Consider the following 19,815-nt stretch of genomic DNA (forward strand, 5'->3'; position numbering starts at 1 on the left):
AGAGACCCTCTGGAGCTGCTGCAGTGTGTCTGGGGCTACTGTGTGTTCTCCTACTGGCTGGGATCATAGGCCTATGTGTCTGCTGTGATGAGTACAACAACCTGACTAAAGAGAGAGACCAACTAGAGACCAGCCACAACAACCTGACTTGAAGAGAACAAACCAGCTTCAGCGAGAGACAGAAAGACTGAGACAGGGGTTATAATAGGGTTTCTATTAGCCGATATGTTTCGACTTGAGGTTCAGCAGTAAATACATCTTCCTCTTCAAGTCAAAATGATCCTCAGCCATAATGTTTGTACCATGGTGAAGAATGCAGATATGGCTAGAAAACGTACCCCAATCCAGGGATGGAAGATCTGCCTGTACTCCTAATGATCCCATTATCCGATATGGAAAATCAAGAAGATTGAAATACTGCTAGTTCTAGCATTAGCTAGCCTAGCATGCTGACGAAAAAAACGTAAATAAAAAACTTGCAGTAATTCAATCTTCTTGGTTTTCCATGTCTATTCATCATCAATTGCAGTATTAGTAAGTGTTGATGATAACTTCTAATCACACTTAATAACCATTAGTAAATATCCAATTCATTATGTGTATGTTTTCTAAATGATCTCATGAACCAATAACTCATTTACAACTGGTTTGTAATTGAAATAATAAATAATTTATAAAGTATAAAAATACAATTAACAGACACCTTAGTCATTATTTTATTATATTAAACACAACAAAATATGTTGTTACAGTGTTTATGAAAATAGTGTTTGGTGGAAATGTTTGTTTGTGCTTTTCTAATAAACAATTTCTCTGTTCTATTCATGTGCTTTTCTAATAACCAATTTCTGTGTTCATCAGTGACTCATTGAACGAATCCTCACTATCAGTATCTGCAATTTGGCAGAACGGTACATCCAGAACCTTGTGTTGAGAAAGGGATATCTCAGTTTCAAGGTCTCAGCTTAGAGAGAAGAAGCCTTGTGAGTTATTAGTCTGTCACATGCATGACCCAGTATTGGTTGGTCGCATGAAGGAAGTAAACGTTAATGATGAATTAATTATGAATGATGAATAAGCTAAATCATGCAAATATAACTTGTCTGTATATAAGATAACTAACAGGACTGCCCCGGGTAGAGCTCCTGATCGTCATGTGTACTTGGTGCATTGAGTTGGTTGGAACCTCTCCAGTGTGCTGATAAAGAATTTCTAATTTAAGATTGTCTTCGAGTGTCCCTGTGTAGGACTTCCATTATTGTTTATGAATAACTTACTAACATTTAAACATTTAGGAATAATGATTAATACATGTTGAATTAACTATTTATTAATCCAATATCAATGCTTTATTACCAGGTGTTATTATAAAGTGCTACCAATTATGGCAGTTTTTTCAATTTCCTTAAAAGTTTCTCTTTTTAAGATAAGATGTTTTCATCTGATAGTGACGCAATGCAAACACAGAGCAGATGTACAGTTACCAGCTTCTATGTGTCAAAGTCAGGGGGACTGGAGACAGGGGCCATGTTGAACTGCCTGTCCAAATATGTCTGCATCTTCCTCCTGCTGGCCCTGTCAGGCCTCTTCTTCCTGTTCCGCAACATCAACGTTCTGGAGGTGAGGAGGAAAGTGACCTTCCCCCAGAAAGTCCTTGCTTCCATCACTATCTTTCTTCCATCACTATCCACATTAGTTTACCACCCTTTCACCTTTAGTGACCTCTACTCTCCCACACAGTGGAAGCTCAACTGCACCTTGGACGTGTGTAGCATCCGCTCAATGGGCCCTATTCTCCTGGACCGCAAGCGGTGCTTCTGTAGCGGGGGACCAGCTGGAGGCTCTTGTCATTATGAACGAGTTCCAGGGGCGACCCAAGAGCCATGGTGGGGACGTCCTGCTGGCCCAACTGCAAGGGGTCTGTACAGGTGGAGGTGACAGTGGTCCATCCAAGTGAGGCAGTTCATGTTTTACGACGCTTACGTGAGGAACGGACAGACCGGGTTCTTTACAAGAGCCTATTCCGTTCTGGATTACTGTCTGAGACCACCATGTGTAACTTGTGCCTGCCGACCAACCAGCAGCCGCTGGGCAATTACACAGGTCCCTGCACAGGGGAACCCTGGTACTGCAACAAGCCCTAGCAGCTGCTGAGCTGTGACACGCGGATCAGCCACTTCATGGCTACAAGAAAGATCTGATAACCAACAAAGAAGCATTGCTCTTCCAGAGGTTAGTACGGGGTAAAAAAAAATGTCTGTGGGAATGAGTGTACTGTATGTTTTATCTTGGACCTATGCAGTATTTTTCATATGTATAATAAAAAGTGTGATTCAGGTGAATGGTATTGCTGTCACGCCCTGACCTGAGAGAGACGGTTTATTTCTCTATTTTGTTAGGTCAGGGTGTGGGGTGGGCATTCTATGGTTTATATTTCTATGTTTTGGCTAGGTATGGTTTCCAATCAGAGGCAGCTGCCTATCGTTGTCTCTGATTGGGAACCATACTTAGGCAGCCCTTTTTCCCACCTTGAGTTGTGGGATCTTATTTTTGTACTGCTCAGTAAGCCTGCAAGACGTGATGGTCGTTTACCATTGTTTATTATTTTGTTTAAGTGTTCTGAGTAAAAATAAATATCAAGATGAACACTTACCACGCTGCACCTTGGTCTACTCCTTTGGACAACCGTTACAATTGCTTGCTGCAGGATTTCAAACATTTAAAATGATTTTCAATCTATGCAAATAAAGTGTGACTGCCAAGTCTAGCCTTGCAGCATACAGTAGGCCTAACTATCTCACATTAAAGGGATAGTGCAATATTTTGGCAATCAAGCCCTTTTTTATACTTACCCAGAGTCACATGAACTCATGGATACCACCACACATGATACGTATTACACATGATAAGTATGTCTCACAAACGCAATTTCGATTCAATACAACTTTTTTTAATTTCAGCTTTAATCTTTATATGTGTGCACTGCTTTGCCTATTCATGTTCACTTTCTCTTTAATCAATAAATAAGTCATTCATTTATAAAGCTATCACTTGTAATTTCATTGTGAGCCTTTATTCCCCAATTTCAGTGTAAATCTAATGTCAGTAATTTTATTTTGTGTGGGTTTGTTTTGATTAAACTGTAAGCCAACATGACTTAAAACCATTTGTGAATATTTTGTTAATTGTGGACAAACCTGCAAAAGAGAGACGAACTACAGAAGTTATAACAGTTATTCCTTCTGTTCCTAGACAGTGACATTTACATTTAAGTCATTTAGCAGACGCTCTTATCCAGAGCGACTTACAAATTGGTGCATTCACCTTATGATATCCAGTGGGACAACCACTTTACAATAGTGCATCTAAATCTTTTAAGGGGGGGGGGGGGGGTTAGAAGGATTACTTTATCCTATCCCAGGTATTCCTTAAAGAGGTGGGGTTTCAGGTGTCTCCGGAAGGTGGTGATTGACTCCGCTGTCCTGGCGTCGTGAGGGAGCTTGTTCCACCATTGGGGTGCCAGAGCAGCGAACAGTTTTGACTGGGCTGAGCGGGAACTGTGCATCCTCAGAGGTAGGGAGGCGAGCAGGCCAGAGGTGGATGAACGCAGTGCCCTTGTTTGGGTGTAGGGCCTGATCAGAGCCTGAAGGTACGGAGGTGCCGTTCCCCTCACAGCTCCATAGGCAAGCACCATGGTCTTGTAGCGGATGCGAGCTTCAACTGGAAGCCAGTGGAGAGAGCGGAGGAGCGGGGTGACGTGAGAGAACTTGGGAAGGTTGAACACCAGACGGGCTGCGGCGTTCTGGATGAGTTGTAGGGGTTTAATGGCACAGGCAGGGAGCCCAGCCAACAGCGAGTTGCAGTAGTCCAGACGGGAGATGACAAGTGCCTGGATTAGGACCTGCGCCGCTTCCTGTGTGAGGCAGGGTCGTACTCTGCGAATGTTGTAGAGCATGAACCTACAGGATCGGGTCACCGCCTTGATGTTAGTGGAGAACGACAGGGTGTTGTCCAGGATCACGCCAAGGTTCTTAGCACTCTGGGAGGAGGACACAAGGGAGTTGTCAACCGTGATGGCGAGATCATGGAACGGGCAGTCCTTCCCCGGGAGGAAGAGCAGCTCCGTCTTGCCGAGGTTCAGCTTGAGGTGGTGATCCGTCATCCACACTGATATGTCTGCCAGACATGCAGAGATGCGATTCGCCGCCTGGTTATCAGAAGGGGGAAAGGAGAAGATTAATTGTGTGTCGTCTGCATAGCAATGATAGGAGAGACCATGTGAGGATATGACAGAGCCAAGTGACTTGGTGTATAGCGAGAATAGGAGAGGTCCTAGAACAGAGCCCTGGGGGACACCAGTGGTGAGAGCGCGTGGTGCGGAGACAGATTCTCGCCACGCCACCTGGTAGGAGCGACCTGTCAGGTAGGACGCAATCCAAGCGTGGGCCGCGCCGGAGATGCCCAACTCGGAGAGGGTGGAGAGGAGGATCTGATGGTTCACAGTATCAAAGGCAGCAGATAGGTCTAGAAGGATGAGAGCAGAGGAGAGAGAGTTAGCTTTAGCAGTGCGGAGAGCCTCCGTGACACAGAGAAGAGCAGTCTCAGTTGAATGCCCAGTCTTGAAACCTGACTGATTAGGATCAAGAACGTCATTCTGAGAGAGATAGCAGGAGAGCTGGCCAAGGACGGCACGTTCAAGAGTTTTGGAGAGAAAAGAAAGAAGGGATACTGGTCTGTAGTTGTTGACATCGGAGGGATCGAGTGTAGGTTTTTTCAGAAGGGGTGCAACTCTCGCTCTCTTGAAGACGGAAGGGACGTAGCCAGCGGTCAAGGATGAGTTGATGAGCGAGGTGAGGTAGGGGAGAAGGTCTCCGGAAATGGTCTGGAGAAGAGAGGAGGGGATAGGGTCAAGTGGGCAGGTTGTTGGGCGGCCGGCCGTCACAAGACGCGAGATTTCATCTGGAGAGAGAGGGGAGAAAGAGGTCAAAGCACAGGGTAGGGCAGTGTGAGCAGGACCAGCGGTGTCGTTTGACTTAGCAAACGAGGATCGGATATCGTCAACCTTCTTTTCAAAATGCGTGACGAAGTCATCCGCAGAGAGGGAGGAGGGGGGGAGGAGGATTCAGGAGGGAGGAGAAGGTAGCGAAGAGCTTCCTAGGGTTAGAGGCAGATGCTTGGAATTTAGAGTGGTAGAAAGTGGCTTTAGCAGCAGAGACAGAAGAGGAGAATGTAGAGAGGAGGGAGTGAAAGGATGCCAGGTCCGCAGGGAGGCGAGTTTTCCTCCATTTCCGCTCGGCTGCCCGGAGCCCTGTTCTGTGAGCTCGCAGTGAGTCGTCGAGCCACGGAGCAGGAGGGGAGGAGCGAGCCGCCTGGAGGATAGGGGACAGAGAAAATCAAAGGATGCAGAAAGGGAGGAGAGGAGGGTTGAGGAGGCAGAATCAGGAGATAGGTTGGAGAAGGTTTGAGCAGAGGGAAGAGATGATAGGATGGAAGAGGAGAGAGTAGCGGGAGAGAGAGAGCGAAGGTTGTGACGGCGCAATACCATCCGAGTAGGGGCAGAGTGAGAAGTGTTGGATGAGAGCGAGAGGGAAAAGGATACAAGGTAGTGGTCGGAGACTTGGAGGGGAGTTGCAATGAGATTAGTGGAAGAACAGCATCTAGTAAAGATGAGGTCAAGCGTATTGCCTGCCTTGTGAGTAGGGGGGAAGGTGAGAGGGTGAGGTCAAAAGAGGAGAGGAGTGGAAAGAAGGAGGCAGAGAGGAATGAGTCAAAGGTAGACGTGGGGAGGTTAAAGTCACCCAGAACTGTGAGAGGTGAGCCATCCTCAGGAAAGGAACTTATCAAGGCGTCAAGCTCATTGATGAACTCTCCAAGGGAACCTGGAGGGCGATAAATGATAAGGATGTTAAGCTTGAAAGGGCTGGTAACTGTGACAGCATGGAATTCAAATCAGGAGATAGACAGATGGGTCAGGGGAGAAAGAGAGAATGTCCACTTGGGAGAGATGAGGATTCCAGTGCCACCACCCCGCTGGCTCGATGCTCTAGGGGTATGCGAGAACACGTGGGCAGACGAGGAGAGAGCAGTAGGAGTAGCAGTGTTATCTGTGGTAATCCATGTTTCCGTCAGCGCCAGGAAGTCTAGGGACTGGAGGGTAGCATAGGCTGAGATGAACTCAGCCTTGTTGGCCGCAGACCGGCAGTTCCAGAGGCTGCCGGAGACCTGGAACTCCACGTGGGTCGTGCGCGCTGGGACCACCAGGTTAGAGTGGCAGCGGCCACGCGGTGTGAAGCGTTTGTATGGCCTGTGCAGAGGGGAGAGAACAGGGATAGACAGACACATAGTTGACAAGCTACAGAAGAGGCTACGCTAATGCAAAGGAGATTGGAATGACAAGTGGACTACACGTCTCGAATGTTCAGAAAGTTAAGCTTACGTTGCAAAAATCTTATTGACTAAAATGACGAAAATGATACAGTACTGCTGGCTGGTGGAGTAGGCTAGCTAGCAGTGGCTGCGTTGTTGACTTTGAACGTGTAGCTGGCTAGGTAACCTCGATAGTTTCAGTACTACACCTTGTCATGATACAAAATAAACTTTGTAGCTAGCTAACATAACACTAATCAAGACGTTCCTTTGTAATGCATTTAGTTTCTACAGTGCTGCTCGTCGGTAATAGTTGGCTACTTTTGGAAAAATGGCGTCGCGGGGGACGGAAATAGCTGGCTAGCTAACCTCGATAATTACTAAACTACACAATTATCAAGCTATGACAAAGACAACTATGTAGCTAGCTAGCTAACACTGCACTAGTCAAATCGTTCCGTTGTAATGTATTAGTATCTACAGCGCTGCTAGTCGGTAGCGGTTGGCTAGCTAGCAGTGGGTTTGATGATGACTAAGTCTGGAGTCTGGACAACGGCGTCGCGACTGGCTAGCTAACCTCGATAATTACTCTAAACTACACAATTATCTTAGATACAAAGACAGCTATTTAGCTAGCTAGCTAACACTGCACTAGTCAAATTGTTCCGTTGTAATAGTGACAATACATATACCCACATATAGTAAAACCTTTCAGTATAGAACACTGTGTGCTATGAACATGATCATAACATCAATTTGCTTTGGAGAAAAACAGTGTTTAATAATAATGCTTTTACACATCCTCTAAAGGGGTGATACAGCATATCCTCAGAGCAAGGGGAATGATGATGCAGGGTCATAGCTCGTGTTGAGTATCCTATTTGTAAACCCATTTAATAACCAGACCTTCATACAACCTTGCTATGCTGAATTCTTGACGTACAATCACAAGTGCTGCCAGCACGCCCACAATCGAGTCACAATGAGTGGCCTAAGCGACACGCGGCATTTTACCGCTATCTAGTGTACATGCGCCGTCGCTTGTGGGCGTGCTGGCAGCACTTGTGATTGTACGTCAAGAATTCAGCATAGCAAGTTTGTATGAAGGTCTGGTTATTAAATGGGTACATAGTTCAATAGTAATATACTCTGAAACGCTCTGGTGACAAATGCACTTTGCTGCCCTGTTTCCAATTGTCCACATGGCTGGGAGAACCTATTCAACTAAGTAAATACATTTCGAAAGTGTAAAACAACCGATCTATTAGCTAACTAGCTACAGTGCTGTCTAACTCAAATGAGCTAGCTAGTTGGCTAGCTAGCTATCTAACCAACTTCACATACTGTATAAATAGCTAGCTAAGTGAATGAAATATCAGTATATCACCATCTACCTAACTTCATATTAGCTAGCTATCTTGATGTATTTATCACTAAAAAACAAACCCCAAATGCATTTGTAGCTAGCTAGCTAGTTAACAGCCATGGTGGAGGGTGAAAGGATAGCAGCCCCAACTGTCAGTGAGATAGTAGGCTATTCTGGATTAGGCAGGCACTTTTGTGTAGTTCCTGTCCCTAGAAGTGAGGATTGAGATAATAGTAACATAATATTCAGTGTGGTGTAATTTGACTATAATGAAGTCTGTTTCTTGTGAGGTTTTCTGTCCTCAGATAAAGAGAGCTATGAAAGCCTGTCTATATATGAAGAGGTCCCCAGTTGTCCTGGGGACTCCAAGGGGTGCACGTTTTTGTCTTAGCACTGCACAGCTGATTCAAATGATCAACTCATCATCAAGCTTCAAGTGGTATTTATGTATTCATTTGTGACGCTATCCTTGATATGATCCTGTTATTGTCACATGCACATATGTGGCCATGCATCTATCAATCCAATGTTATCATGATTTGTTATCAGGGATATTAAACTTTAGTAATCCACAATGACCTGGTGATGTAAAACTCTAATAATTACATTGTCTTCCATATTCCTACAGATACCTTGTAACTGGAGATTCCTTCAAAGCGATTGCTTACAGTTAACGTGTAGGGCACTGCAAGGTTGGGTGACCAGGGCCATCTGGGCTTGCCTCCTGGAGGAATTCAGGTGTGTGAAGGCTACCTGTGTCCTGCATAATTTCATGAGGATGGACACGAGGACCAGGAGGGGATATGCAGCAGCCGTGTGCCAGAGGAGAAGTCTGCAATATGTTTCAAGGATGGTGTACAACAATGCAGCAAGAGAGGCAATGTGTGTGCGGGAGATCTTCACCTCCTAGTTCTTCGAAGAGGGTGCTGTTCCCTGGCAACACCATAGACTACACTATGTACAACCAAAGGCTATTTTAAGAGCCATTCACATTGCAATACGAGTATTCTTCCATTTACTTAGCTATGTCAATTGCAGTTATTCAATTTCCAGTTTCTGTCCCTTTGATTTCTACTTCTCAGGTGAGGGTGCTGTTTAGGTAAGGGTGTGATGTCTGTACCAAAACAAAACCGGCTATTTTAAAATCACACATATTGAAAAAATGTAGAACAATTAGACACCCTATAACCCACACATACACACTCATGTATCAATCTGATTGATGGATTGTGTTGTGCAGTAAGCAGGCTCAGGTTTATAACTGTGGCTCCTTCCAGCTTCATAGAATAGGCAAGAGGGCCAACCATCGAGAATAGTTAGACACTTCATTATTTCTATAACTACGCTATATTGTTTGTCCTCGTGTGTCCGTTCATGTTTTTCAGCATAAAGTACTCTGCAGCCACACACAGATTCCTGTTGAACACTGGTCTCTTTAACTACCTTATTTTCTCAATAAGTCTATCTCCTTCACTTCATCCCGCTTTCCTCTTCTCCCTAAATCCTCTAGGTTATATCAGCTGTGTCGGTGAAACCCTCCCACATCTGAACTGGCTACATAGAGGGCACAGCATGATCAGAGGTGAGAGGTCACTTGGTCAGGTCAACAGGAAGTATTATCAAAGAGATGCTTTACATTGAAATACAGATAGAGATGTAGTAGACCCAGAGTTAATGATCCAAGGTCAGTTTTGCATTTCACCTCCTGATTTATGATAATGTTAGAATAAAAACAAGGCTTAAACATGCTCTCTCTCTCCATCTGTCTCTCGTCTGCAGATATGTTTTTATGTGAGAGGATGCCAACCCCCAGTCCCATCATCGCCGCCTCAACTTTCGTGCCGACTAGACACTTATGTAATTGTGATGAACTGAGAGAATATTTGGGTAGCACTAATCATTAATCATATGCTGCCTTCCCTGCTCCTATGTTCTTACCTCTTTCCCTTTGTCTTTTACACCTCTCGCCACCTCTTTCTTCCCGTTTTTATAATGCACAACAGATGTGCATTGAAGTACAGATTGAACTTGTATTTATAATATTTGTAATGCATGTATTTATAACACTTGGATAATTAACTTCTTTCAATAAAGCATTTCACATTCTCTACTGGATGAAATGCCACAACTATCCAGTGTTTATCAGATCAATGCAGATGAAGGGCATTAGATAGAGATTAACTGGTTTTAGAGTATTTACATGATGCATAGGAAGTGTAGTGTACTGTTTGAAAAAATTATATTTCTGTATATATGAATTACAAATCAGCCTTTAACTAGTTAAATCCTGTTTCTAGTCTCTTAGTTACAATCTGTAACCATTGATGTCCCAGGATCAAGATTGGTAAACACTGTTGAATTGTATAATTGTAATGCATACATGCAGACACAGCATCATTCACAGACTGGAATTTGATACTCCTGGTATTGGATATGACTGAAAAATAATGTCAGACATTCATACCTGAACTGCACCTTTATTTGCCAAGGTAGGGTACATGATCAGTGAATATACTGAATGTACAAGCTACAATGTGGGGATCTCATGCATGGTAATACCTACATGTATATACGAGTTGCATCCTTAGCACAAAGTTATATTCTACTCAATCCATAGGCTTCATTAATGTCATTCACTGTTTTGAAGTTGATACAACTGGCTATGATAGCTGAGGTTCATAGCTAGGTTCTGAACTAATATGTATACCAAACGTTTGGGTCCATAGATGGGCTAGATAGCCGATTCAGAGGCATACAGGCATTTTTATCCTCGACTGCACAACATAGCTAGTTACTTTATTTCATCTATATGCATTGCATGGAAAATATCGGCAAGGCAAGCTTACAAATTTGTACATTCAATTTGCAGTAAATGCTTTAGCTAGCTAGATTCTTTACATCCACTGTTTCACAAGACAACAGCCTGGTTTGCTGGTTGTTTCAGAAGTCCCTAAAACATTAAACAACCAGAATTACAATTTCATCCTCATGTCACAACACCCATAAAGTTAGCCAGCTAGCTGGTTAATGTTAGCTAGTTAGCTAGCTTGCTAAATCGCGATTTTCGAAAATTAACTTTATGATTAAAATATGCATAATCGTTTGCCTCTACATTAACTAACCTATTCCTGTCAACTGTACATTTTTTGCACGATTCGTTATGACGTTTGAATCACTTACATTTGCTTCCATCCGAGTATTTTTGTCAGCCATCTTCGCTGAAGAAAGTTTCCAGCCTTGGGTCACGTAGCGTCAAATTCGTCATGGAAACCGCTCCCTATGATTGGTCATCGCCTAGCGGTTGCCGCTGGTGATTTGCATAAAGTTGGTGAAAGTTTTTATTTTTCACCGCCTAAAGGTCCTCGCTCTCTCAGCTTTCTTTCCATTGAAATGAATGGGAAGCGGTGTTTCACCGCGCGGCATCCTGTGCTAATTGGAACCGTTTTTGGAGTTGCCTAATTGGATCCGCAATTTAGAACAATGACGGACTCAACAGGCTCAGACCGGGTGAGCATCATCCTGGATCCGACTATTGTCGATCCGTCGACTGTGAACGGCCAGTGCGACCCGACAGATCAACAGCCACCCATAATCAACAGCCACCCTAAATTCAAGATGGACCAGGAGATGAAAATTAGCGATAGCATGGAGGGGCAAGGTAGGCCGATATCTATGACAAATCAAACAAAAATAGAATACGCATACAATTTACACTTAGACTAGGCTACTTTAGCAGAAATATCTCCACAAACTAAACGGTCAATGCAATGCATTTGACTTACTCTGAACGCTTATGGGCTACTCCCAGCATCTCGAATTTCCATTATACATTGTTGTCTCTTAGCAGACTGGATACCTGAAACAATTATGGATAAGACTTTACTTGAAGGGGGCAGCCGTAACACATTTATTTAGTTTTACACTGACAGACAAGCTGCTTGATAATATCAGGGCACTAACTCCTTCACTGATCCTACACATCTAAGAAATACATCTGAGAAGTCTCAATGACCATCATAGTATAGCCTACATGCGGACTCTCAAATGAAAATGTCCACACCCTCTAGCTCCTATACGCAATTAACCTTGTTCAAAACACATTTTAGATGACTATATGTATTTATTATGCCAATTCTGTTGCAAAATGTTTAGTCTGTTGTAAATCATTTCGCAACAGAAACCGTTTACTTCAAACTGAAAAAGTTTTGCTACGAAAAATAAGGTTTCTATTGGACAAATTCAGGTAGGTCCCTAAATTTTTTTTATTTCTTCTGTTTGCTTCCAATTGGTTCTTAAACGGTAATGGTTTCTTGTTGCTAGACGTAATGAATACATCCCAGGCTCCTGAGGTTGCAGTCGGTAGGACTCAGCTAGTGACCAACTTCATTTAATGTCTAGAAGATACTTTTTTTGATGGCCCACAGTATCTCATCATCACTATTGAGACTGTAATGCCAGTCCTCACACCTCTGGGCTTTCAGTTGGCTACGATCCTTCAAATTTGTGCATTGCTTCATTTTTTCTTTTGTTTCAGAAACCAGGAATCTTCATGGCACGTATATAATCATAAGTCTATTGTATGCAATGGACAAATTAGGATATGAGTGCTAAAAGTTCTGGAATCTCAACCCTGCTTATTACTGTGTTGCTTTTGACAGGCTTACTGGAGAGCAGCATGAGGCTGAAGCCCCACGAAGCTCAAAGATACCGCAAGAAAGCATTGTGGGTCTCCTGGGTTTCCATCTTTGTGACGCTGATCCTGGCAGTAGCAGCTTTCAGTGAGTATACGTTTCTTTGTTCTCTCTGAGGGAATAAGCCTGATCCCAGATCTGTTTCTGTTACCTTGCCAACTCTGTTGCGGTGATAAGATGGCACAAACAGATCTGGGACCAGGCTTTGAGGCAATGTCTTCCTGGTGATGATTTTTCTATGCAACAGTTCCCGGTAGACTCTGATGAACCTGTCAATTCTGCAAATCTTATGACTTATCGATAACATGTGGCTTGCTGTATGGGTATATCTACTGTAACACATAATATACAGTACACATACCATATTGCACATGTTTACTAAACATACTACATGGCCAAAAGTATATGTGGGCACCCATTCAAATTAGTGTATTTGACTATTTCAGACACACTTGTTGCTGACTGGTGTATAAAATCGAGCACACAATTCTGCTGGTGGTCAAGGAGTTATTTCTAGACTGTTACGAGTTTGTTTCTGTTCAACTTTCCTCCATGTAACATTACATACATCATCTGTGGTGGACATATTGACAATAAAGCAAACAAAGCATGTTCGACTAGTTATTGAAAAGCTCAGATTTCTCTGTATCGTATTAGAATACAGTAACTTCTATAGTTCTCACAAGATCTCCTTTGTGTGATATAGCTCCACAAGGTTTCCTCAGGATGGGACCCATGTGGATAAGATGACTCATGTTGTGCTTTGGGGTTGCAGGGTAGAGTATGGAATCAGCTTTTTTTTCAGACAGTGTATGAATCCCAGCCCCTCTTATTACAGTTCACGAGACATGCTTGTCTACTATATTTCCAAGTCAGGTCATGACTTTTCAAATGGGACTGAGAATGTTTTGTCATTTGTGTTTTTTGGGGGGTGAAAAGAGCTGCCCACTCCATTGTAGCATAGAAGTGAAGACATCAAAACGATGAATTAACACATGGAATGATGTATTAACCAAAAGTTAAACAAATCCAAAATATATTTTATATTAGAGATTCTTCAAAGTAGCCACCCTTTGCCTTGATGACGGCTTGGCACACTCTTGGCATTCTCAACTTTTGACTGGTACAGTACGCTAACCACATGTACACACCCCTTTGCAGTTCTGAATTCAATGAAAGCAAATATTGATTATTGATTGACAATATTGCATTATCACACCAGTGGTGTAGGTTAAGTAATTAACGTGATTTGACATTGGGATTAAATGGGGCTATATGTCTCTGCTACCCTTTTTGGAATGTTATGTGTAATCCAAAACAGATGTTTTGGTCTGCACTCTTGTGGTGGCTAATTTATGCATTGCCAAATGAGGAGAGTTACAAACTTCACACACAAGTCAGTTATACTTAAAACGACATCTTTAATAATTAAGATGATTTTGCAAAAGCACTTGACCTTCAATGATGCCATTGAAAAGTGATTACACAAGTACAAAGATCTTTTATACGTAAGACTGACCCCTCTCAACGTACATGACAAACAACAGATCTTAGGAACAGTTCACAAAGGTTAAGTTCTGTATGAAAGATATCTATAAAACATAGCAGACAGCAACTGCTGTATCAGTGTTCATTGTATAGACCAGTATCTGGTCCTCCTACCCCAAACTGGAACCGTCTCTCCCTGGTACGGTATAGAACAGAACCATTAGCTCATCCAATGGCATAAATCAATTGACAACTCTAGATACTCCCATCTCAAGTAAACCCCCTCTTGACTCCACTCCTGGACAAGCTCACTGACGGGAGGGAGCCTCCAGGTCATACACTATCCCAGGATAAGTGCAACATCTAGAGAGAGGACATACAATGGTCCCAGACACTGCCATACATCTCCTCACAACATAGAAAAGAGAGGGAGTGACTTGCGCACAGACATTGTGGAGACAAGTAATTGGTTCCCCATTAATCACGCCATCCCTTCACATGGTTTAAGAATAGGTAAAGACACATTCACATATGAAGACAATGTTTCATTCTGACTTCTCCCCTCTCTGGGCCCCAAGTGACTGAGCCCTAGCTAAGGGAAAAGTACAACTGTCAACACCAGAGTAAAAGGGCACGCCATCCTAATGACAAGTATCTCACATAAGCATATTATACAAATAAAACATCTTAATTATCTATGTTACCCAACTAATTCTGATTCATCCGCCACACTGTATCAGTGTGTCTTTTCTGTGTAAGAAAAGTGACTGGCTATTATGGATATCTGTAGCACCTAGGGTCTTTCTCTATACTGTAGATGTCTACCTGAACGATGGCAACTGGGGCATGCAAACAGGAAAACATTAGCATTAAGGAAACACTTTTCAACCAGCTTTTTTTTGGTGCAAATTCTCAGTGAAGCGTGCAGTTGCACAAATACATTTGCCTTGGGTCATATCGATTCCTTGCTGCCCAGATCGATAGGTATGTGTTCAAGGTGATCAACGTGGAAAGCACAGCTAGCTTGCTTGTGTTATTTAATTGTCCTCTCCTTGCGGAGTCTTTGATTTCAAAGATACTTGACCACAATTAAATCACACTACGGAAATTGTATTTTCTAAGCTGCTTGTCATCTGTGACAGGTTTTAAGGGGGAGGGAGGTAGGGAAGAAAACGTGCGCCATCCAGGCTGGAACAAAAATTTCCCAGATCCTTCACATCGTCCTCAGGATACAATTAACAAGCATTCAGTGGCACGTTGTCGGCCCTCAAATGACAGATTAATTTGCATTCCATTTGAGGCCAGTCTCTCGCTCTCTCTCGTGTGTCTGTCAACTTTCTCAACTCTGACTGTTTTGACAATGTGAATTTCTCCACCCCTGTTCCAGGTGGAGCTACTGTTTCGCTCTTCCTGCCCCCTCATTCTTTGGATGTCATAGCATAATCCGGTTCCACAATTGCCGTGTGTGTGTGTGCCCTCTGAAAATGTTGTTGGATTACACTAAATAAGGCCTTTTGAATTTCAATATCTTTTCCTTGGTTTGCTTTACAAATACCTTTTTTCCTTTGACTGCTTTTTGGGTAGCCTGAATGTCAATTTTACAACACACACCACGTCACATTACCCAACACAGGGCTTAGTGAAATACCAGCCACATGTCACCATGCTGTCTTTTCCCTGTGTTTTGAGTGGGAGTGCCCTATCGGTCTAGGTGGTGGCTGAGCGATCAATGCCAGGCCTTACAGCCCTGAAGCAGACCCTGAATACAGATGACATCGCTCTGCGTACCCTGGAGAGAGACAAAGACACAGAGATATGCACAGACGCACGCACATGCAGTTATGCACGCACACCCAACCACACAGACATACAATTGAGACGCTATATAGAACTTCAAGGCCACATGCACAGTAAAAACAAAAAGGAACACTCTAAACGAGAGAGTGGGGGAGATGCGTCACATATTAATGCATACTGAACTGTGCGTCTCTATAGGCTGGAGTGCAAGCCCCCAAAGAGTCTGCCGTCTAAAAATAAGAGCTGCAGGAGGTGCATTTTGAGAGAAAGAGGGAGGGGAGCTCTCCCTTCTCTGTTCTTACATGGACAGCAGGATGAGGGAGTGAATATAATGGTGATTCTGATCCAACCATACATTCATACGTTGTGCCCCTGGCCTGAGAGGATGAAGTACATTCTGTAGCTCAATGTAGTAGGCTCATGTTAACCAGCTGGCTCATCGTTGCCCATGAAAGAAACGAAGTGTGTAGCCTATGACAGTCAGACCATTTCGGCAACATGAAAAAGAGGATGGCATTGGTGTTTCTCTACATGTATCGTGAGTCAACATGTTTTTTCTACTTACACACACAGTACCGTGGACAGCCACATCATATTTAGCTTACGTTGATTGGACTAAATTGTTTTAGCTACCTTTTTAATTGTCACTGTATTAGACTAAGCATAGGTGATTTGAGGAAGTTAATGGTGCTGGAATAGTGGAGGCAGCCCCTGTTTTCTTTGCGACTTGTGGTAACTCTCCGTGGTTCTAAATCAAGTTATTTAGTAGTCTGAAAATGTAGGAAACATTAACTTGATTGACCATGCTGTAGGTCATAACTGTTTGTTACATACAATATGCTTTGTGGACAGATTTTGCTTTCCGGTTTTGTGATGAAACAAAGTTGTGGTTGAATTTATTCTGCCACTCTGTCTTATTGTCTCTGCCTTAGGCCTACAGTATATATCATAGTGGCAAGGCATATGAACCTACAGGTTCTAGAACAAACACAAGGATCACAACACACAGGTTGTAATATTGCGTTCATGCTTGGCTTCCCCAGCAATTAAAGTTTTTACATTTTAACCCACATGCTGCTACTGCAACAATGGTCTGTCTGGGTAGCTTCTCTGTCCAGTGTATTTTCTGACACTGCCCACTGTCCCATATTCGATCTTTGAACCTCAAGGTTCCTTTCAAAACCTAGGCAGAGCTAGCATATTTTTTTTAAATTTTTTTTTAAACTCTCCACTCTTGACATATTTCCTGTGACTGTGAGATGGTGTTCTCTTGGACATTTCACATGGGTATATCTTAACACTTGCATATCATATTTTTGTCAGATCTGTGATCCCTGTCAAAGAATATGCTACAAAGGATTTGATCAGTCAGATCCTGTCTGTATTGACACTTTTACAAAGAGAATTGACACAGAAATTAAGTAATCTGGAGTGGTTGAGGAACCAAAGAACTCGTCTATAATGTGGAAAGGGACTGACTTGTCACTCTCTCCGGAGACCTATCTCCCATCTGCTCTGATGTCTGTCACTCTGGGTGACCGGAGTAGATGGAGCCAGAGGGTGGAAGAGAGAAAGACAAAGATGTGCAGCAGGTATGTGATCAGACAGAGATTAGTGTTGTCGCTGTGTGCTATAGCTTAGAAAGTAAACAAATGTGACTTTAGGCTGTTTGTTTCCAACAATATGACTGTTTTCCTCAAGAAATGGAGTGCTCTTACATTTTCCCCCCATCGTAAACAAGATGAATTGGTTAAACTAACTCTTCCACCTCGTTCTGTTGCCTGAGCCATTGAATTGCTAGCTTTCCGGTGGTGCAGCTGGTTAAGGCGTGTCAATAGGTAAGTTACGTGTGTTTGAGACGAGGGGTTTCTCAATATGCCCCGAACACGCAAATTGGACCACGGGACAGGTCGGAGTATGAGTCAAAATCAAAGTATGAGAAACGGAACATGGAGGGCAATTCTCAGATGTGTTCTTCGTTTGTACATATTTCTAAGCATGCATCGACGCAAGCGTCAACTGAAATATGCCCAGTATTGTTGACGTAATATGACGCAACCACATAAAAAAACGACGCAAAATGTTCTGAAGTCAATGGCGGCTGGTTTTGCGCTGACGTGAGAACTCGGACATTGGAATGAGAAGTTGCCCACATCTCCTCATATGATGCCTGACTAACCATAATGTGTTAATTATGGTCTGTTTAACTCCATAGAATAACCTCTGTGCCTAGACTGACAAAATGTGTAGCTAGCTAGCTACCCACAAAGAATTTGGAGCTAACGCTGGCCATTTACCTTAACATTTGTTTTAGGTCGAATGTATTATAATTTTTTTTACACATGTAAAGCTAGATTAATACAATTCACATATAGCTGATTAATTATGAACGTTGCATTTTCTTTATGTACATTTTTATGCATTCTCCACACTCTCATCCTCACAAGAACGTACTCAAGAGAACGCCCTTGGAGAATGCATATTGAGAAACACCCAGAGGATCAAACATTGAATATCAGTGTGGGCTCTTGAGGAAGTAAGCGGTACTGTTACTTAAGCAGTGTGACTGCTGTTACACCATGATACCTACGAGTAAAGTGACAGCACTTAGATGGATGCCTTTACTGTGTTGGTTTAAGCCCTCTTAAACCCTTTCTCTGAGATCTGGCTTGACAAAGTGAGGAGAATTGATCATTTCTGCCTTCATTGTAAACAACTGGTCACTAACCTAATCTGTTCTGTCACACGGAGACCCTAGCTGTGTCTGAAATGGCACCCTATTCCCTATATAGTGCCTTATGGGCCCTGTTCAAAAGAAGTGTGCTATATAGGGGGAAAATGTGTTATTTCGGGTGTAGTCTTTCTGTTCTCGGTGTGGCTGGTGTTCTGTCAGGGTGATGTGCCAGCCTCTGTCACCGTGATGATAAGTGGAGGGTGGGAGGTTTGACATATGGACTGGGATGACCCAGAAAGATCTGTTTGTCACCCACCGTGTGTCACTGTTTAGACGGATAAATGGAATGGGGGCTTTACACCCCAGGAGGACTTCAGAAAGATAACCTGGTGTTGTTCATTAGGGCATGCAAGCTAAATCATTTTTAAATTATAGTTTCTTATTGGACAAGTCCAGGTAGTCCCTCCCTGTTTCAGTCTATTATCTTCTGTTTGGTGCCTAATGAACACTACCTAGAATAATAAAAGCCTTATTGGTCTTGTCATTATTGCTCTCTTAAATAAAATGGTACTGTAGTGGAAAGGCCAAATCAAAGTACCCAGGGGGCTTTCACACCAAATTTGGTTTGGAGCAGTTTTTCCAAACTCTGTTGCGTTTAGCCCCTTCGTTTGGACTGATGTGAACACTAACTGAACTAGCTGGACTTGGGAGCGCACCAAACAACGCACATGGTTCTCTCAAAGTGTGGTCTCGGATGTTTCCATTGGTGCAGTTCACTGCAGGTGAGAACGCAGTCTGGACCAAACACAGGAAAAGAACAAGATGCTTGCAGTATTTGTTCTTTGACTGCGAGCATTTGATGAAATGCATGCATTATCATAACTTTATCTCTGAAGCATTTATGAGCACATCCTATGCAGATTAGGGGGGACCGGGGTTACAAGGGATATAGGCTACTGAATATATTCACTGCACTTTGCAGTTACACACCAACTCAGTGGCCTTGTGGCTAGTGTCCACCCTGAGATCAAATTTTATAGGTTACGTATGCATATTTAAAATGTGCAGCAAAATGCTTGTTTCTAGCTCCAACAGTGCAGTATACCTAACAATACACACATCCCAATTTTTTTATTTATTTAGAAATATCAGAATGAGCAATGTCAGTCCTGAATATAAATATATATATATCTCTATCCAGTGCAGAGTATGTGAGCAGAGTGTAGCGTGCCCAATTTGACTAGGGCGCGGAGCGAGATTCCCGACGGCTGGAGTGTTGGCCTTCTCGGCTGCTCCAGTAGCGCTCACTTCACGAGCTCAGGGCATGACCCAGCATCCATTTGTAGTCTACTTGTGTGCTGCTTTAGCTACTGTTATGGCGTTAGCTAAATATTTTCATAAAGAAACTGATAAAACGCACAGGTGCAAAATCA

The 19,815-nt window shown here is 43.0% G+C and overlaps 1 protein-coding gene across 2 annotated transcripts in view; it reads left to right on the top strand.

The window, feature by feature from the left end:
* Positions 1 to 11,102: 11,102 nt before the first annotated feature.
* Positions 11,103 to 19,815, top strand: part of LOC115195942 (transmembrane protein 163-like) — a 45,591-nt gene continuing 36,878 nt past the window's right edge. For both annotated transcript variants that reach the window (XM_029756297.1, XM_029756298.1), the window contains exons 1-2: positions 11,103 to 11,390; positions 12,391 to 12,510. In XM_029756297.1, coding sequence (XP_029612157.1) covers positions 11,213 to 11,390; positions 12,391 to 12,510 — 298 coding nt within the window. In that variant the 5' untranslated portion in view covers positions 11,103 to 11,212. The remainder of the gene's footprint in view (positions 11,391 to 12,390; positions 12,511 to 19,815) is intronic.

The sequence above is a fragment of the Salmo trutta genome, chromosome 6 (assembly GCF_901001165.1).
Source record: "Salmo trutta chromosome 6, fSalTru1.1, whole genome shotgun sequence".
Lineage (NCBI taxonomy): Eukaryota > Metazoa > Chordata > Actinopteri > Salmoniformes > Salmonidae > Salmo > Salmo trutta.